Here is a 21,877-nt window from a genome sequence, read left to right as displayed (position 1 = left end):
TGAAAACAATAATTTGTATAATGTGATGAATAAGATTATACGAGGAAAGGATGAATTGCGATGGCTACATTACATTACAGGCATTTAGCAGATGCTCTTATCCAGGGCGACTTACACAACTTTTACATAGCATTTTTACATTATATCCATTTATACAGCTAGATATGTACTGAAGCGATTCAGGTTAAGTACCTTGCTCAAGAGTACAACGGCAGTGTCCTACCCAGATCGAACCTATGACCTTTCGGTTACAAGCGCAGTTCCTTACCCACTGTGCTACACTGCTGCTAAACAGCCTGACATGCAGACACATGCACACACACGCACGCACGCACACACACACACACACACACACACACACACACACACACACACACACACACACACACACGCATACTTGTTTATATTCAGTCGTGGGGACGCAAGTACTGACAGTGACTTGTGGGGACCACCTGTTCCACACATGTCACAGAGTTTAAAAAAATCAAGCATGTTCTAATGCTGTTTCTAAGTACAAATACCACTTGAAATTTTCAATAGGACCTAAATAAAGCAAATTGACATTTCGCTGCCTCCTGGGGACTAGAAATTTCAGGTATAAAAATCATACTGAGGACCATCTGAAACACAGTGTTTTCAGGTATAACATCATACCGAGGACAATCTGAAACACAGCGTTTTCAGGTATAACATCATACCGAAGACAATCTGAAACACTGTGATTTCAGGTATTAAAATCATACCGAGGACAATCTGAAACACAATGTTTTCAGGTATAAAATCATATCGAGGACCATCTGAAACAGAAAATGTTTGGTCTCGTTATCCTAAGGACATGGGTGCATTCATTTTAAGATTGATCTTACAATACCGAAGGTAACAACTGACAACTGTTGTAATACTGTACATTTAAACAGATACTGTACTTTGTACATTTTAGAGAACTGCACTTCAGTACACTAACAAAATTATGTGACCGAGGCACCAAATACTGTCATTTAAATGATTCCAAAACCTTCCACACATCCCAAAACTACAAAACTTTAAATTCTGGAAAGGATCCACACAGACATTGTGTACAGAAAAAATAAAGCCTCCATGTTGCTTGATGTAGTGTGGCAGCCAGCAACTGATTTAACCACAGACTCCCATTCAAATGCATGTCATGACCTAAGACCTAGACCAAAAAGCAAAACAAGCTGCACTCAATGAAATTCATATCAGTAATGCTGCCTGTTTATACTTTCGTGCATGTAAAACTGTAGCTCCTTAGGAGTTTTTCCCTATGGATGTCTACATTACCTATTAGAAATGTTTGAAGGCATATCTCTGAAAACCTATTCTGGTCACCTTACTTTAACATTTTTCACACACCCATTATCTAGTAAATTATCCTGTTCTCCTAATAGCAAAAATAGCTGGTTGGAGAACTAGTCGTTTAACTGTGAATCTATAAACGGGTGCACAATACACACATGACCTTCTGTATATACATAAGGGATTAAAAAATGGAAACATCAGGAGCAAAAATGTCTGGAAATAATTTATTTATTTCCCCCCAAAAGGAACATTAACAAGTGTAACCCAAAGGTACATTACACATGTAGAACATGTAAATGCTAGTACATGTAGCATTTCTGAAAAGGAGCAGTGCATGTAACAGGACTGAAACAAAATGTGTACATTCTCAAATATCCCCTCTCTGTTTCTGGAGATCTCAAATGAATGTACTTAATGTACCAACATTAAACCAATGTTACACTTAACACTAGCTCTTCAGGATAGAAACCAACCAATTGTTAAATGTAACTCAAAATTGATAAAGACAATGTCATAGCACGCAACACGTTGAACTTGTTACCTTCTCAAACATTCAATGTTCAAAATAAATGCACCGACTTTGGTGTCTTAGGATTTAATCTTTTCTCTGTAATGCTGTTATGCGGTTTTTAATGTAGAATTTAACAGCTAGCCAATTTCTATCCTTAAGAGATAGTGGCTCAGCCTTGATGCAAGCCTCGCATGCATCCTTTCCTGGGACCCGATATGTTTGGATGAAGTGCATCAAGTGTTTTTCCACAGCGTGGACTTCCGATCTGACCCAGCTCTTCCTTTTCTTCTGCACTTCTTTACCTAAGTAAAGATATTTAAGTTATTTGAAAGAAAACAACTCAAATCAAAAATATGTCTTGTAAATCGAGACATTACCTTTAGAAGGGGGCCTCACTTCTCTCCCCTTTTCTGCTTGGCGTTGAGACTGTTCCGCTGTTTGCAGAAGACACCCTGTAGTCTGGTCCTGAGATGCTGCCATTGCGAGAAAGTGTTTGGTAAAGAGTAAGGTGAAGATACTCCACACTACTAACATATAAGGATATTATATTTTCATCAGTGGGCTAGCTGAAAGCTAGCGCACTCATTCTTACCATTTCTTATTAGTGAGCTCGCTGAAAGTTATTCTTGCTGCTACTTATTCTTCCTCTACTTATTCCCAAATTTTGGTATCCAACTACTTCCACATACTTTGAACTAGGAACTCTGTTTAAATTTCAGACTGTGTAGCTGCTTCAGGGCATGTGCTTGTTCTTAAAATTTTTAATTATTGTAAATATACAAAAGATATTTAACTTTTAATGCGCAAATCTTACCCATAGAAATGAATGGTGGAATGTTCGGGTGAACTACATTGGACTGTTGCATCAACAGCTGATTTCACAAATCTCATCTACCTCCGTAATATTCATAACTTAGTTATTACACTACCACTCATTAGCTGTCTCTAAAACTGTATATTTCATTATTTCAACTAGGCATAGCTTGTACACAGCCATTCCGGAGTCCAAATCAGAGTATGGTAGCATGGGGCATGCATGAACTACTCAGATTCATACATCGTTTGGCCAAAATTTCCCTTTTGAGAAAACGGCCATTGGCAATTTCCACTGTACTTACAGACACCTGCTTGGTCCTTAACATATGAAGTGACAAGTGTCTTGAGCTATAACATCATTCATATTCTTATTCATATTCTTGTATGTACTGGAAGTATAACTGGAGTGAAAATATGATTGTAAACCTCTTTGTGTGATATAAAAAGGCAATATGATCAAATTGAAGTTCCTAGCCATACCTGGCTAAATGCTGCTCATGTTCCTGTCCATACTAGACAACATATAGCAAACTACTTAGCTATACTGTTAACTATAATGCTAGGTAGTGACCTAACATTATTCCTCTGGTTCACTTACCAACTAGAATGGGAATATTATGAACATTTTCCCAACAGTTACAGGAAAGGTTGAAGATTATGAATAAAATGTAGCTAATGCATCTCAGTACTGTTCAAAACTGTCCGTGCTCCATACTTGTATACTCTAAAGCACATACTCTGAAGCATGCACTGGAGTGTGCCCTCGAGAGCATGGGAGTACAAAGCATAGAAGCAGTGCCTGAAATGGTCTGGTACTCACCGGTACTGAGTACCGGCACTTCTGATTTGTGTCGACATGAGTACCCTTACTTCTTATTGTGTATTACAATACTCTTGCCACGGCATTACACCTCATGTCATGCAACTGCTGAATTAGGGTACACACACTATATAACTGAAGCAAGCTCCGCTATATTCACCGCCTCCCAGGCAGCCAGTTCCCACCACGTAAAAGTGCTTTTGAGTTTGCTTACAATGAGCAGTAAAACTTTTTAAACACGACTACGCTGCAAACTATCACACTGGTCACAATCACAACTGGCATCTAAGTATATGCAGCCACATATTCATCGCTTTAAAATATGTAGCCTATGGCAAAATATTCTATTTGGTAGGCTAATGGCCTACATACTATAATATGAATATATAGGCTATACATATCACGGATGTATTAATTGAATATTCAAACCTCAGCTGGAGTTCAATTGTCGACAGCAACACGCAGCAGCGCCTACGTTCATTTTGGCATTCATAACAAATTATAGGTTAATAGTTGTCTACTCTAAGTAGGCTTATTCAGCCACGATGTCTGTTTATTTGAATTTGTAAGAATTTGTTAGTGTGCGTTGTTTTTATGCATTTTATTTTTTAAACGTCCCCCCGGTTTTTCCACAAATCGCACTCTACATGGTCTAATAACAGTTGTCCGAGACAGATTAACTATGCTGCACCGCAAGCACACGGTGACTCGAACTTGCGTACACGAGCTGAGACTTGACGTGACATTTGATCGTAGCCTCCGCTCACGTCCAAATTGATAAATGCCGAGCTTTGCGTGGAAATGACCGTACACCCAGTTTTCTGCCGTACGTTCGTTTGATAAACGAGGGCCAGTAACACTCTAGCAATCACCTAACACCGTAGCACTGCCATAGCAACCACCTACAACCAACCCAGCAACCACCCAGCTACTGTACACCACTGCAACCACCTAATACTGTGTCAATGCCTAGCAACCCCCCAGAAACTACTTAGAAAGTAGTATTTACCAACTAGTAGTGCTCTAGTATCAGGATATTCTTTGATTTAAAAGATATTAATATTTTTGCATTTATATGTAATTGGAAAACAATCTTTGTTGGTATGATAATGAATTTTTCAGCTAGCCCACACACATTCTTCAGGAAATTTACTTTTCTAGTTATACCTGTTACTTCCGTTTCGGGGGACTCGCATTCTTCCTCATCAGCTGACATATCACTCTGTACCTGTATTTGTTCTAAGAGGAACAAAACATAAATAAATCAGCGGAATCCAACTATGGAAGATGTTAAACAATAAAAAAACAGCTGTGGAAAAGGACTGTCTGACATACCTTCTGGATCAATGTGGATCTGGTCCAAGTTTTTCCCTTTGAATTCTGCCAATCGGCCTTGCTCGAGAGCCATCAGAATTTTACTGATTTTTGCAAGTTGAAGAGTGCCTTCCGGAAGACGGTAATATTGCCTATGCACACGAATATCATGACCTAAAAAATCTGCTAACTGGTCCAATTCGGTGTCGTTCAGATTGAGAACTTTGGATACAGTAGCAACATGTTTTCGCAACTTTGTGGAAGTCAGGGTGCTTGGATTTTTTAGACCACAAGCATGAACTAGTTGACGAATGCAATCAGAGCCTCTGTAATGGCTCAAAGCAGATGGCCGAGCAAACATGTAGCCATTCTCACTCGGCACTCCATTTGCATCTCTTTTTTCAACCATTAGTTCGAGAGCCTTCTGTATTTGAGGAGTAAGCAAAACTGGAACCTTGCGTCCTCTTTTGCCTCTTATTTCTAATCTTGTGAAATGGCGGCACACTTTCTGTTCCAATTCCGAAAGTGCTAAATCAATGTCTTCATGAGGGCCTGATTGATCTCTGGAGGTAAAAGCAGTCACTGGCATTTTTGAGACCTCGCCTTCCCTACGTCGATTAAATAAGATGATTTGTGCAAGAGTCACTCGCACAAGGTTTGACCAGCTCTTTGTACTGGGCTCAGCTGACAAAGCACCGTAGTACTCCTGCTGCTTTTCATCTAGATAGGAGTGCAGTGTTCTTACATCTTCAGTGAAAGGCAAGAGCTGGGGCATATTCCACTTTGATTCTCGCAGTGACTTTAAAGCTGATGCTGAGATTATCTCATTCCATCTTGTGTCATAGATCTGTCTGAAGCTAGATGCATTTTTGGCAATGTCGACCTTTCCTTCGATCATTGCCTGACACTCTACCAGACGAGAGATCTTCTGCAAGCTATGTCCCAGTTTTAATGCAAGTGATGGAGTTCTAAATGAACTAGTTTCACTGTCATATCCAGCTGTGTGTTGCACTGCCTTTACTGTATGCAAAAAATTTGCTGGCATGACCAAATCCTCAATACTCTTCAGGGGAGTATTTTCACTGGCATTTATTAAGAGTCGTCCAAGTTCTCTTAATTTCTGACGGATGTACTCGTGTTTCCCTGCATCTGACCCATGCCGGTTATAGAGGTGCTCTCCAAAATGAATGATGCATCTATCACTTTTTATTGCCAAAGAAATCTTATCTGTATTCATGCAACAAATAAGCTTCCATAGACCTTGGCTGACACCAGAGGGTATAGGTTCAGCAAAAGCAAAGAGGGCTTGGATACGGTTTTTACCAGGTTTGGGTTTGTCCTCTTTTGGTTTCAGATGACAATTCTGTGCATGTCGCCACATGTACTTCTTGGAAAAAAGCCCCTGGCAGTACGCACAATGCATGAAGTCTTTGCCATGTGCATCTTTTTGTGGTTGTTTGCCCGGGACTAGCTCTCCACTGCCCGTCTTTATTACAGATACATTGTGAGCAAAGTTGCCCTTATTACGAAGAAGCTCCAAATGTATTTTTCTTCCTTTGGAGCCCTTTGGAAAGACCAATGCCTTTGCAACCTCAGGCTCATTACTGTGGACTTGCTCAAGATGTCTGGCTATCTTAGAGACAGACTTTTCGCAGAACAGGCAAAACTGTTTCTTCATGTATCCCCTTGACCCATCCTCTTTCTTTTTTATGGCTTTAATGGACACAGTATCTCTCTCTTTGTCTTCAGTAGTAGTACTGTCCGGTAAGGGGGGACTCTCTTGCTGCTGTACTGAATCATGTTGTTCAGCATTAACAGGGGTCTTTGGTGGTAGTTCAATGAGTACGGTTTCGTCACTGTTACTACTTTCTTCACAGGAGTCTGGGATGTAATTTTCCTCGCTGTCTGCGCTTGAGTCATAGTATTCAGAGAAGTCAGATTCAGCAAGAATTCTCTCATTTAACTGAAAAGGAAAAAATGACATTTTTTTAGAAAAAGCATTACTTCTGTTATGACAACTATTTTTAAAGAGGAGGTGTAGTACTCCTCTAATACGACTAGCTCAAACTCTATGTATGTTCGTAATTAGCTAACAGCAATCCTGGTAATCTTTAAAACACGCGTGCATTAATTACACTGTACAGCGTTTAGCCGCTTGTATTAGCTAATTTTAGCTAGAGGGTCAGCTGATAATGTTTACGTTAACGTTACATATTTGCGGGAGTGGGATAAATCTTGCGCTACTGTTGATGTCCAGAGTGATGGAGACACTGAAAAACGTGAGTTTGTTTTATTTTCTGCGTTGCGTGTAGTTTTAAAAGAGGATCACAAGAAAAGTGCTTACCTCTCTGCACCCTGCACAAGGCTACTTTATTTTAGCACATCCTGAACAGCAGGTCTAATTATTATTGCGTTAGGCTATTTGCAATAATGCAACTTCAAGCCAATGTTCCAATGCATTTGAATAGGCTACACCTATTTTTTTTCAGCCTGTTAATAAATATCATTGGTGAATTCACAATTCGTTTTAACTTCTTGAATTCATATTTCTTTAGGCTACATGTTAATTAAAAACAGAAATCTTCATAGACAACCAGTAGCCTAACGTCACAGTAATTCTCTTGATCCTTATTGATAAGGTGTTGACAGGGGCGTCATGCAAACCAAATTTGCGGGTGGGCACCATTTTCAGACATGTTCCTATATGTGTATGTTTTATGTCTTGTGTGTTGTTTTGAATCAATAAACTAAATTAAGTTGGTATTGTAAATGGTGCAAGTGTCTTGCTTCATTTAAGCCAGTTTTCAAGTATCTGTGATGCTCACACCTGGAGTTATAAAGCCTCAAATTAGAACACTGCACTGGACTTAGCTTGAGAGTCTGCACAAAAGTAAAATTTAAAGAACATTAACATATGCATATGTGTATTTTTATACAATATGTGTATATTTTCATAATGTAGGTATAAATAAAGTACTGCGAATAAATAATGTGCTTATTGCGCAAATTTGAAATTTTGCTATGTAAAATCATTGCAATGTTTAACTGAAATGACAAGAGCAGAAAACCCAGCCTGAACGACATAGCTAATATCACTCAGTGAAAACGCAGACCATTCACAATAGTGTTTTATACTTTTTAATAAAAAAAAGAAAACGCTTCTAATTTGCGCAAAACGTCAATGGAAACCTGCCTAGTGTAACATTTAGCTACCCAGCTAGCTAGTTAACGTCAGCCAGAAAATAGTTTGCTCAAAATACGCAACATGGGAATTGAATATGCTGTGCTGTAGTGGTGTTTGTGGCTAGCAAGTACTGACGGAAAGTGTAATCGGTAGGCTACAGGAAAAATTACAAACTGGAAAAGGAGTTGTCTCTGGCCATGCCGTTATAACTAAGGATGAGAGACCTTGCTGGCTAACATAAGTTCATAAAGCAGTTTCACAATATCGGTGCTAGCATTATGATTAAATAGCTAGCCAACAGTGGCATAGCCAACCATGTAAAGTAGAACAAAGTCGGCAGTAACCTTACCTTTTAGCGTATGATTACACTCAACCTGTTTCTGATTACTTTTCCTGATTAACAATCAAAGAATTGCTTTGCCCAATAAGTAAAATTATTACCTCTTTATTTTGAGATAGCAGTATCGCTCACGTCAACACGTGCAAAATGCTCCTATCCTGATGATGTAAAATTTGAATATTTATTGAAAAGATCCTGACCACAAAACTAGATTTTCCAAAAAGACGGAGTTAGGGGAGGGGATTAAGAGGCACGACGCTCATTTCAGCTAAACCTAGGGCTGTTTACACTGACTGCAGCCTTAACAATGTAGGCAGGTTATTGATTGATCGATTGAATAATTGATTTATACATTTTTACAAAATATTGGGTGGGCACGTGCCCACCTAATTTGATTGGCATGACGCCACTGGGTGTTGAGATGTTTCATGATGAAAGGCTTCTTGGCATATTGGAAGCTGATGGTTGCAGCTAATTTGCATCTAATTATTACTTGCATGTTTGGGAAATGTTTCAGAGGGGACGTTTCATGTCTGAAGTCCTCAAGTTATGCTTTGTAACTATTGGCCCTCTTACAAAAGGACCCACCTCGACATCTCAGTTTACTGTTTTTCACTCAATCAATGGTGCTTCTTGAATGTCATCAGTCAGGTAGTAGCAATACCAATAGTACTTAGCTTTAGCTTTATATTAAATAAATAAATGTAAAAAACAACCGAGACAAACCATTATTCTGACGTCACAGTGAAAAAGACGAACTTGTTCATTTTTCTAGCAAATACTGATCAATTTCATATTTGAATGCCGAGCCACATCTTATCGAAGGTAAAAAGCAAATTACTGAGTGCTTCACCTCCCCGTTAACATTTAAAGAGCTACATTACATTAAATGCTGTAACTAAGGCAAATTATTCCATGCGCTAATACATTTAACACCTTTGACCATGCCATTTAAAAGACCAGGCACTATAATATTTTCAGAACTATACTGTATAGATGACAAGTTATATGCAACTCAAATGCAACTTAGCAGGGGGAAAAATCCCAAGGAAGGACAGTTATGGCTCTTCAGAAACAATAAAACTATGTGCAAGTTCACTTTATTATGTCATCTATGGATGACAGTAGCATGTGGCTTACCAGTAGACTTTTAGTTCTCCTCAGAACTGGCACATCTGAATTTCTCTGATGACGAATCTTAGAGACTATTGTTCTGCCGTCAATTGTGGAATCTGATCCACTGTTTCTGCTCTCTTCCTATAAAAAGACATGGAATTGTAAACTGGACAATCATACTAAATCATACTGAAACTAAAGTTTCCAAAGCAATACAATTTTACTGTACCCTTGAATCATCTGAAGATTCTCTCTCATCTTCAGAGTCTGGTTTCTCTTCAGCCAGTGCAGAATCAGGTGCCCCCTAAAACAGAAATGACATCTCTGGCTCACTGGTTTAACATTTGTCCGAAGAGGATTATTTGAGGTGCCACAAATGCGTTTGGTGTTTATGCGTTTGGCAAGTTCAGTTTCCTCTAAAGTAAAGTTAGAGTAGAGTAAAGCTTTTGATTTTATTGGCCATAATGACACCAAACCCCCACCACATGGACATGTATTCTTAAGCCATCCTCTTTTACAACTGTGCCGCTGGTGTGCTTTGACTCCATGTCATGATATTACAAGTAATGAATTGGACATGCCATAATTTGCCTCATGAGTTAGGGACTATGTTATTGCATTCAACCTTGAACATGACAATAGGGCCTTAAATCTTTAAATCCCAACAAAATCCATGAGAGGAGTTGGTTTGTCACGTTCTTTGTAGACAATGAGGTTGTAACAATTTCAGATTTCAGGTGCCAGTACTCAAAACAAAACAAAACTTTTTGTTCGAAATGACCTGTTTTGAACAAGAGATGAACAAAAACATGCAGTGTTTTGAGTTCGTATGGCGTGGTGTGTGCATGCCCAGTGTGAACTGTTTGCAAGTAGTTCACAAGTTCACAGACATCCCCTTCTGCAATTCGTCCATCCAAATCGCATGCTTGGTTGTGTCGTGGTTTTTGACTGGTTTTTATTTGTAGGATATCTAAAAAATAGAAGCCATTATGTAATATTTTATAGGCATAAGGGCCCATGTACCTACAAGATATATTCTCCAAATAGACGGTTGTTAGTGGAAATATTAGACCAAATCATGCAGTGCATAAAAATGTGTTGTGGTTGATTCTGTTTCAATCATGGCATGTCTGTTCATTGACAATTCTGTAAATTTGAGGGGTCACAAATAGTAAGGACAGCATTTTGAGCAGTTCAGTTATCCAGACGAGCATCTCTGTGAATTCCACGGTTTTTCCAGGGAGGGAATAATCTACATTTGCAATTTGTCGCAAATGACAAGCACAGCAGTCAGTCAGTCCATTAGTGTAGTAAAAACTGTGCATTGGGTTGCATTTTTTGGCAATTGACACATTTTTAAACACCACTGGGGATGCCAAGAGCCTCAGCAAAGGCACAATGTGCATAAAGTGTGCTTTGCCATGCTTGTCTAATACATACCAAGGAAGGTTTTTACAGAATGGCAGCTACCCTATTTAATAGGTTAAGAAATTTAAATTTAAGGTTCAAAGCGGAGTACAGTCTCTTATTTCCTCATTCTTTTGGGGTTGCAAATTAAGCTGATTTATGCAACTGTCTTATATTTTGTATAGGTGTCTACTTATTTATTCATTAAAGCATGATTACTCAATTAAGCATGCTTCAATCTGGGGAAAATACAAGATCTTCACCCGATACATTTTTTTATCCTAGTCCTGACTTCTAGGCTCTTTCCTATGCAGTCACCCCCTACCACTGTGATCTATCAAAAGACATAAGTGTTAATAAAAGCAATAATAGCCAGCTACATTGAGATGTTAACACTTACAGGACGTGTTATAATTATTGTTTTTCAGCAGCGACATGGTTCCTAACTAGCGACGTTTTCGGAGGAGAGGCTTGGAGCATCGCACGATGCCACTGTGACATAATGGCAACCAGCAAACCAAGTTTGTTTTAATGGAACACTAGGAACAGTTACCCACAGTGAGTCATCACTAACTAGGGCGACAGAAAACAGTCAACATGCTGGCAAGCTAAACTATGAAAAAATTGGCTAGCCCATTATCTCTAACCAATGCTCATTGATGACAAATACCTAGGAGAATAGTCAGAAAGTTTCACTTATGCCTACCCCATAGTAGGTGTAGCATTTACACTCAGACGTAGCGTTACGCCCAGTTGGTGCAACAGGTGTATTTTTTACGTCTGACTTTCTACTGCACACATTCTACACTGAACGTACTGTTAAGAGCCGCCGTACGTTTAGAGATGGTGCAGCCCTAGATTCCCAGCGTTTCTTAAAGGGTATTTTTATACACTTCAGTTTCCCCACTTTTTTTGTACATATCTTCCCCAGCATTTCAGAGCACCATAATGTTTGGGACAAATGGCTTCATATGTTTCTGATTAGTCAGGGGTCTATTGCTTCCTTAGTGCTGGTATAAGAGCTTTCATTATCTAGACTTGATTCTAGGCTTTTGGTAGCCTTTGGAGTCTTATTACCATTTGTCAACATGAGGACTAAATGGTACATGGTAAATGGATTTATATAGCGCTTCTATCCAAAGCATTTTACAATTTATGCCTCGCATTCACCCATTCACACGCCAACGGTGAAAGGCTGCCATGCAAGGTACCAATCAGCTCATTGGGAGCAATTTGGTGTCTTGCTCAGGGACACTTCGACACGCCCAGGGCGGGGGATTGAACCACCAACCCTCCGACTGCCAGACAACCGCTCTTACATCCTGAGCTAATCGCCCCCTGAGTTGTGCCAATAAAAATCAAGGAAGCCATCAAAATATCAACTAATAAATCAATCAAATTAATATCATCATTTTAACTACGTTAACTTATTTGATGAGTAATTAAGAAATAGGGATATACACAGTTTGCGCGTGTGTGATATTTTATTTAAAACGCTATTCTACAACTATGGACAAGTCTCCTGAATTAATGAAAACTAGTGAAAGTGCATTTCTTGTCACTTGTTTGGTAGATGATGAGGTTTTCTTCCTACACTTGTGACCCAGCACAGTGACAATATAACAATCCTGACCTAGCACTATCTAGCCTACTTGCACACTACTGTAGCTAAATACTTGACAACCCCATGTATCCAACAGTGAGGCTGCTATTGTTGCTGAGGGGGATGGCAGAACTACGAGAAAATGATGTCATATTTGACAAAATATAGGTCCCATCCAGGCATGACTGCACGCTTCCCTGCGAAATAATTTGCACTAACCATTCTTTGGAAGGAAGGCTTGTTTAAAAAAATGGGAGGGATACAGGCACCCTGACCAGATGGGTGGCACATACTTGGCTTTGTGTTGCTCAGGGATATCGGAGGGTTACAGCTCGCAGGGTTATATAGTATTGTTCACGGAGTGGCTCCTGCAGGTCTGGGCACCTGTGACTAAAGGTCATAAGCATGTGTATGAATGGGTCTCCTCAGCCCCTGCTCTGCACGTTGGTGGTTTGCGGCTGTGGTGTGAAAAGAATTGGCTGGCTAGCAAGCTTGTGTTTCAGAGGAGAACCGTGGATTGCCTCCTCAGCTAGCATCAGAGCCATATATGAGCATGCTTGTACACTGTTTGCAAATTGTAGAGGTATTGGGGATAAATCCCAATTAAAAAAAAAAAAATTAGCCAACCCGAAGTCTTTAGTTGGGAATGACAATCTTTTCCTGGAAGTGCAACTGAAATTAAAATCAAGTGAATACCAAAGAATACCATTCAGAGGAATTACTGAATTAATAAACTTCTATTAACACTTACAAACACACTGTTGGTTCTGACCAATGCTGGTGCTTCCTCAACCATAGGCCTGGTTCCCTGACACTCAACCTGAGACAATAAATACCTATATAAATAAACTGCTGATGTGTGACAAACCTATCATTTAGTAAACTCTGTAAAAGCTCAACTACAAAAGTGAGTACCAAAAATTGATATCGATATGCACACTCTGCATGATGTTTCCTCAGAGTCTGCATACGTGCTTGAAATCTCTGTAGACCCTGGGTGGAGAGAAGCAGAGTATAAAAACCTCTCCCCCTTCCCCTAAGCCCTCTCTCACTTCCCCTTGCCTCTCTCTCTCCTAGCCCATCTCCCCCACTTCCCCTCGCCACATGATTATGGATCCAACTAAAGTGCACTTTCACCTCCTGAACCATTGTATTTGTTACTAGAATGAAGTAGGCATGAAGCGGCAGTAACATTTGTTTTGGAGTCATGCTTCAAGTATTATAACTACAGTGTAGTCTGCTCTGTGCCCTGTGTGTGGTTTCGGCTACTACTGGTTGTGATGAAACAGTTGAAAAGCAAAAGGTAGCCCTAGTTTTCAAACACAACCCAGGTTTTAATGTCGGTCTTTAACTGTATTTGAGAGTATCCCCTGCATAACAAAAAAGAAAGAAAACAATCCTACATTCAAAAATATGGAAGTCATTTGACGGCTATTAAAAGGGAGGTTAAAATACTTTTTTTATTTAAAGCACATAGCACTAACTTCTAATTTTGCACTCACAATCAATTCCTAGGTTGCACCTCTCGATTTATAAATTACTGTAGTGTTGCCTTTTTTGTAACACACTTGTAATCTTCATAAAATTCCATAACAAGTCCCCGCTCCCCATAATACTGCATGTTCTTTTGCCAATTAATTCTGATTAAATGTGTCAATTGACATTCAATCACTCTGGCTGTTTAAACAACCATGAACGCTCAAAAAACTTTGCCCAAACATTGCCCAAACCTGGCTTTCATCAGGCCTAAATTAGCTTCAACTCTCAAACCACAATCCAGCTTTGCAATACTGATCCAGGCTATGTAACCCACCTAATTGAAGCCAGGCTTATTTTAGTCCCCTTATGGGTCCCCACGAGATTCACCAAGAGAGTGTGTATGACACATTTCATTGTCAAGCTTCTTGCAATCAGTGAGGTAGCTGTTCACACAAGGTTTCTGGTTTACCGTCACGGGGACCTGGTAAAGTGGCACATTCTCAATTAACTGCTGAACCATTTTCTTCTATGTAGACATGTAACTGTACGATTAGACATCTTAAACATTAAAAAATAAATAGCCATCACCGTTTAAATATTCAAATAAGGCTATAACCTAGTCTTCGAATGGATAAATAGGTGGTTACAGGATAACTAAGTATTTTTGCCAAAAACTGAATTAGTCTACAAGCTATTGAACCAAGGGACAAACAGCCTACAAAAAGTGACACAAATCGCAATGTAACAAACACAGTTTGAAAATAACTGTAGGTTTTGTATTGTCTGTAAAACATTGGTTATATTCCAATAGTTATAATAGCAAATATAGCGGCATATAAACAACAAGTGACATTCGTATTTCATTTCACTAACAGTAAAAACAACACACATCGTCCAGCAATGGCATCCAGTCCATGAAAATAAAAATCCTCAACCCCAGAAAGTGCATGTTTAGTTTCACCAACATTTTCTGGAGGCATGTTACCGAAGTATTGCACTCGAGTGGAGCGTCTTCTCAGTGCTCTCTATGGCCCTCACTTATCAAAAGAACGTAGAAACTTGTGCAGATCCGACCGCATATATCATCTTACGCTAGGGTTCAGGTGTGATTCATGAAACTTCCGTATCTTGCCTATTACAACGTAAGAATAATCGGACGTTGATAAATGTGGCGGCAGAAAACTATCGTCATTTAAATACCGCGCCCCTATATATTCTCAGTTTAGAGGCCTCACTCCTAGAGTTTACGACATGGAGATGCGTAATACGGCCAAGAGGAGAAACTTTTTCCCCGTGACGCGGACACCACACAGACAGACAACCAATCACACACAACCAGTCGAAACAGACCAGTCACACACAACCAGCAGAAACAGACACGAATTTGCATATGTACAGCGAGCCGGTCATAATTGTGAAATAAACTTCGGTAACCGGCTCGCTGTAGCCTACATGATCCCGCTTATTACACGACTACTTACTAAATAAATCAATAATTTGAAACAAAATATTGATTTAAAAATAGCCTATTTCGTTAGATTCGAACTTCGCAATGGTCTGTTTTTTATGACACCCCTAATTGACTGATCAGAATCGATTATTTAACAAAGCCGTGTAATAAACAAATTAATTATATTTGGCAGGCTGAAAAGTGGCATCAAAGGACATCAGAAAAATGCAGTGTGGAAAGAAATCTATTCTCAAACCAGAACGTGCACTTTTTGCCACATACATATCGTAACTAATGTAATTAGCCTATATACATTTTATAAAATCAGTTAGGCTATGTAACACAACGAACAATTGTAAAATTATATTGTTCATTCCCCTATATAAATGTATTGTATTGAGCTCGGGAAATAACAGACGAAAAAGTCTGGGATTCCAAAACAACCGAAGCAAGCTCCGCTTTATTTTCCGCCTAGCTCCCAGGCAGTCAGTTACCACCACCACGTAAAGGTGCTTTTGAGTTCTTACAATAATGAGCAGTAAATCTTTTTAAACATGACTATCACACTGGTCCGATCACATACTAACTCTCTGTAGGCGACCCTGCATGATCTATACAACAGGTGTCCGAGACAGATTTACTATGCTGCACCACAAGCACACGGTGACTCGAACTTGCGTACGCGAGCTTAGACTTGATGTGACATTTGATCGTAGCCTCCGCTCACGTCCAAATTGATAAATGCCGAGCTTTGCGTGGAAATGACCGTACACCCAGTTTTCTGCCGTACGTTCGTTTGATAAGTGAGGATCTATGTGTTTTCAGCAGGTACTACTGCTGGTGACGAAACAGCCAAAATGTAGCTAAATGTACACATGGTTTTCAAATGCAATTCTGGTTTTACTGTTGGTCAGTTCGATATATTTGAGACTGGCAAGTCACTGCTGCTAGAAAACATTTCCCAAGAATGAGAAATCACAAGTCGGCACTTTAACTCCTTGAACCCAGATGATGCCAATTGGCATCATAAAGCACTCCCTTTAATCTCCGTCGAATAACACTCTTATTCCTGAATGTAGGACCGTTTTTTTTGTTATACCATTATCTTAATAGTTAACTACATAAGTCAATGCTGATGTCAGAAACAACTGCAATGTTCATTGTGATTTTAAGTCCATTATGGTTTTTCTCTCTGTAATATTCAATTGGTTTTTAGTCCCCTTATGGGTCCCCACGAGATTCACCAAGAGAGTGTGTATGACACATTTCATTGTCAAGCTTCTTGCAATCAGTGAGGTAGTTGGTCACACAAGGTTTCTGGTTTACCGTCACGGGGACCTGGTGAAGTGGCACATTCTCAATTAACTGCCGAACCATTTTCTTCTATGTAGACATATAACTGTACGATTAGACATTAAAAAATAAACAAATAGCCATCACCGTTTAAAAATTTGAATAATAAGGCTATAACCTAGTCTTCAAATGGATACACAGGTGGTTACAGGATGCACTTCAGAAGCGGTTCATTTTGCAATGCTGTGACTAAACAAAACAATGTTTGATTCTCACATTACCTGTAAATCACAGGATGACACCTTGTTCTTAGCTTCACATGAAGTCACGGCGTCCTTCAGCTTGCCATGTAGAACTGCGCCAGAGTCACAGATCTCATCTACATCCAACATATCAGCAACAAGCGTAGCCTCACCAGTTATCTGCAAATATTTCATTAAAAAAGTCAGTACAAAGTGCACACACTTAACTTCAGTCACTTTCCGTGGAATTGACATTGATAAACCACAACACACCCGCCTTTACATTTTACCACCAAAGCTTACCTGGTCAATCAATGGTGGGCTACAGCTGGAGGCCATTTCAGTGTCTACAGTGTCTGTTCCAGTAGGGATGGCCACAGCAGTGACCTGCAAAAATTATTTAACATCACACATACAGATAAAGTGCTTAAATTAATATTTCATGGAGAATACAGTGACTTCAAGTTTTCTCTCTCCAAAACCAGTCAACAAAAGAAACAGACTTTAAACCTTGACCATGACATTATACTGCCAAATCATTTGATATCAATATACCTACATCCTGTAACCACCTACATATCACATTACCAACTGTCAACTTCAGTCACTATCTTTGATAAACCACAACACACCCTCCTTTCTATTTTACCAACAAAGCTTACCTGGTCAATCAGATGTGAACTTGAGCTAGAGGCCATTCCAGTGTCCACAGTGTCTGTTCCAGTATGTCTGGCCACAGCAGTAACCTGCACAGATTGCTTAACATAACTTATGCAGATAATGTGCTTAAAATAATGTATTTCATAGGGAATACCACTGAATACAAACCTTTTCTCTCCAAGGCCAATCATTGTTTCCATAATTGTAGGTAATTTCTTCCCCAGTGCTGATGTTTTTGAGGGCAAATATGCAAAGATGTGGCTTTCCGTCAACGATGATTCGTTTTATTTTACAATTAGGACTTTTACAGTCATCATTTATGAGCCTTCCCAGGGATCCATCCTCCAAACTTGCGTCAATGCTTCCAATGTTGTACAGAAAGGGCAATTCAGTGCTATGTCATTTGCATTAATAACTTCTTTAAAAAGAATCAATCACACAGAATGTAATATTTTAAATATTCTACAGATACAGCTTTACTTCCTGCTGCGTGTCATTTTAGAACTTGCAAGTTCTAGGTTTCCTACCTTGAAATTGCACTGCAGGTTAACATAGGCAATAGGAGGAAAAAAAAACATGTAGAAATACCTGCAGCTAGCCACTATGACGATGAAATAAATTATTTACTCAAAAGTACTCTTATATTTAAATGAGTAATATTAAAAAAACAGCATTACAAGTCATTTTATAATGTACAGTATTACAGTAACAAGATACATTTTGAAATAAGGTGAAATATGACTGGTAGACTAAAATTCATAGTCACTGCAGAAATAGTATTTATGTAACTGTTAATAATCAAGCTGACTTACCACCAAGTTTTCCCATGCCATAAAAAGTCATACATAAAAACAGTGCAGGAACTGTGATAAATTCTCCTTCTCCTCTGAGCTTCAGCAGGATCAATTAACTGCCCTTTGTACTCCACCACAAAATCCCCTTTTGAAAACGGAGCAAGGGCAAATACACCCCGTCCTATACCAAGATATTCAGTGTTACTAACCTGTCACCTAATGATAGCTTATTTAATGATTAAAAAGTTTTATATTTATTTACATCACACTGTGTAAAGTCAATCAAATCCTGAATTTACATCAAGCTAGTCAAATCTGTATCAGTAAGTGAACCTCTGATTTAAAATCAAGCAAAAATGGATGTATTGTCAATAACGACAGCAATATATTAAAGGAGAGAGTTAGGCACATTCTGTGTTCATTTAGTTAATTTACTCACTGCATCATCTTTACTTGATATACAAAATGGCAATATCTGTGTGACATTGAATAACATTTTAAATAACACAGTTAATACTTATTGACACAGAAAAAGATTTTCCAGATAAACAGAGAGGCTAACAGATTATCAAAAACAGAGCCTGACAAAGGCAGACTCAACACTTACTGACCTTTACTGGGGTTGATGTATCTCATTTCTAGCTGCTTTTTGTCACTTGAAATTGTGACATGATAGATGGCATCGTTCTGAGGAGTGATTCTTCGCGACATTCTATACCATGAAAAACATTGCTTTCAGTCTTTTGAAATCCCATAAACAGTTTGTATTGGAGGAAAACAACCTATATTTTAATGCCGTGGAAATTTAATTGATTGACAAAATATTCACTAAAATTCGTAATAACTGAGGAGATACTTATAACACCAATGAAAACACTAAAACTTTGGTATGACGGTTCTCGTAAAAAATGGAGCAACATATCACTAGCTATGTCTTGACTGAATCACCGACGCAATATTAGCAAATCCAAGATCATAATTACTCATAACACATGTTTATAGAACTACCTCTAATCTAGATTAATGTGCATATTCCATATCAATTACAGTACTTTTGCGTGACGACTATTTCCGTATTGGCTAAGCAACACGATTTAAAATCGTAAAATTTTGAAGCTGAGAAGACACATAATATGGCAAGTTCAGTTCACTGTATACAGACGCATATAGGCTAAGGTGAACATAACCTTAGGCAATAATTAGCATGCGTCCACTTAATACAGCTAACAGGTTTTAACCCAAGTAATCGAAATCAAATTACAAAGCTTTGGCTAACGTTAGCTAAGTTCCCAGTATTCAGACCACATGTGTATGACCGTTCTTAGCTAGCCTGACATCTTACCCTGAACACAAAACCCCACGTTTGAGTATTATATCCCCATTTAACATCAGTTTACTGTGTAATATAAAATTAGCTATATATTGAAGTAAACTGTGATAGCTATCATATTCACTAGTTAATTAGCTAAGGGCTTACCAAGGCTATGCAACCAGAAATAGGCAGCCACCTAATGAATGTAACCATGCGTCTAGTCAGATGCGTTCTTAAGTTTACCAGGAAAAAAATATATTAGTTTATTGACTTGAATTCTCCCATATTTGATCATATTTCACGGATTGCACAAACACATGCAGTATTTGTAATTTAGCTTAACAGCTAACGTGACCTCATATCTGCAGATGTTTGCTCGCAAGCTAGCTAGCTGGTAATGTTATTAACCTAACTTGTAGCTAGTAACATTAGCTAATGGTACGCATATTACAAAATCTTGGGCACCATACTTAACGAAAAAACAACCTCATATCCATATATGTATATCTGTATGGCTTTTTTTATTACCTTATCTATGTCTTACCTTTTCCTTGCAAATCAAGTTTAGCTCAAAATCGATGCCGATCCACATTTTCCATCCATGGTGTCCCTAACGTCTGCAGCTAGCTAGCTAAATATAGCTAACTACCACGTGTCTCATCACCACGGTATGTTTAACGTTACCCTAATCTTACGTTCCAAAACATCTTACGTTCTATATTGTTCAACTTGTCCTATATTTTAACATATTCCACCAATTTCACAAACATGTACTTTCAGTAGCTAACTTCTATGGGGAGCTCATGTCAACAGCAGAACGTTCAATAGCAAGCTAGCTCAAAAATACATCTGAACAAGAAGAATCGATGGTAGCCACATTATAATAAATCTTGAGCAGAATCCAAGCCTATATAGCTATTTTTATAAATAAAGGCTAAGCTACCTTTTTCCTTGCTGTTTGTATTTAAGGTTAGCTAGCTCAAAACTGCAGGCATTTTAGACATCCCATCTGCAACTGGCTAGCCAGCCACTTGTAGCTAGCTAAATGTAGCTAACTAGAAAGCTACCATGCATTTTAATTTGTTATAACTTATAACATATTTTTCGGATTGCACAAGCACATAACTCGTAGCTACAAGCTACATTTACTCTAAAAGTAGCTTACACTACCGCTGGTGAGCTAATGTCAATTGCAGAAAGTTCGTAACTAGCTAGCGATATTTAACCTAGCTAACTAGCTAGGTCTAAAACACATATTAACAATATATATTAATATATATTAACAATATTTTATTAATGGTAGCCATATCATAAAAATCCCAAGCATAATTTGAAACAGGGAAGTATAATTTGCATGGTTCTCAGCGTACAAATATATTAAGTCTTATCTTTTTCCTTGCTATTTGTTCAGCTGAACTTCAAGTGGAGCTCAATTTTTGCACACTGCAGCTCCTTGGGTAGGCGTGTCTACCGGGATTGGCTTTTATGTTATGACGTAAACGAAGACGTACTTGGAGATGACCAATCAATCGTAGGCGTGTGCTTATGCTTGCAATACCACCCCCTACCTCTAAGCTAAAAGTGCTTAAGCATTCTCAAAAATTCGGTTTACACACTCACACTCCAAAATTGGGAATTGGTCAATCATGGGGACTACTGAGATTTTTTGAGCTAGCATATCAGCATGGTCTCCTGCATCATCTGTAATGGCCAGTTTCGTGGGGACGCAGTTTTAGGTCCCCACGATATTTTTGGTCCCCATCACATGAGTGTGCAAACAGGTCTTCGTCCCCAGCATGATAGGAATACAAGTGCACACACACACACACACACACACACACACACACACACACACACATATGTGAGCAGGCAGTGCTCTCTAAATAATCAGTTGATTTTACTGTGCTGACCTCTCAGCTTAGACTTGTTGAGTGTGGTGAACAACTATCGGGGGTTTCCTCCAACTGGCAAAGCTCATAGCGTCAAGGAGGTACACAAACCTGATCAGGGTGTGAGCCCACAAGGAGGAAAATTACAAAAATATAAATCAAATCAAAAATGATTTACAATAATATAATGCCTTTCATCACTATCGCAGTTTCTTTTATGCTGATAAACAAACAAATCTCTAATGCACAGTTGATAAAGTGTGTGCTAAACTAACACTCATAACGTAAGTGAAAACACAAAGTGAAAGTCATATTTGCAAAAAAGCA

General features: G+C 38.8%; 1 protein-coding gene and 1 long non-coding RNA gene across 3 annotated transcripts; one reads left to right on the top strand and one right to left on the bottom strand.

Moving 5' to 3' along the window:
• Positions 1 to 1,532: 1,532 nt before the first annotated feature.
• Positions 1,533 to 20,970, bottom strand: LOC135263699 (uncharacterized). 2 transcript variants are annotated; one of them, XM_064352016.1, is made up of 12 exons: positions 18,961 to 20,970; positions 18,368 to 18,530; positions 17,724 to 17,916; positions 17,558 to 17,641; positions 17,199 to 17,282; positions 16,935 to 17,075; positions 9,651 to 9,725; positions 9,446 to 9,562; positions 4,803 to 6,744; positions 4,635 to 4,706; positions 2,209 to 2,304; positions 1,533 to 2,133 (listed from the first exon to the last, which is right to left on the bottom strand). In XM_064352016.1, exons 1-12 carry the CDS (start codon positions 19,058 to 19,060, stop codon positions 1,916 to 1,918), a joined length of 3,285 nt encoding a protein of 1,094 aa, XP_064208086.1. In that variant the 5' UTR covers positions 19,061 to 20,970; the 3' UTR covers positions 1,533 to 1,915. The 2 variants fall into 2 exon arrangements, with proteins under 2 accessions (XP_064208086.1, XP_064208087.1); XM_064352017.1 differs by lacking the exon at positions 2,209 to 2,304.
• LOC135263700 (uncharacterized) lies at positions 9,732 to 18,140 on the top strand. Its single transcript, XR_010332512.1, has 2 exons — positions 9,732 to 14,549; positions 16,855 to 18,140. It is a non-coding gene; the product is annotated as an uncharacterized LOC135263700 (long non-coding RNA).
• Positions 20,971 to 21,877: the final 907 nt, after the last annotated feature.

This window comes from Anguilla rostrata, chromosome 9, assembly GCF_018555375.3.
Source record: "Anguilla rostrata isolate EN2019 chromosome 9, ASM1855537v3, whole genome shotgun sequence".
Lineage (NCBI taxonomy): Eukaryota > Metazoa > Chordata > Actinopteri > Anguilliformes > Anguillidae > Anguilla > Anguilla rostrata.
This window is presented reverse-complemented; position numbering and strand designations above follow the sequence as displayed.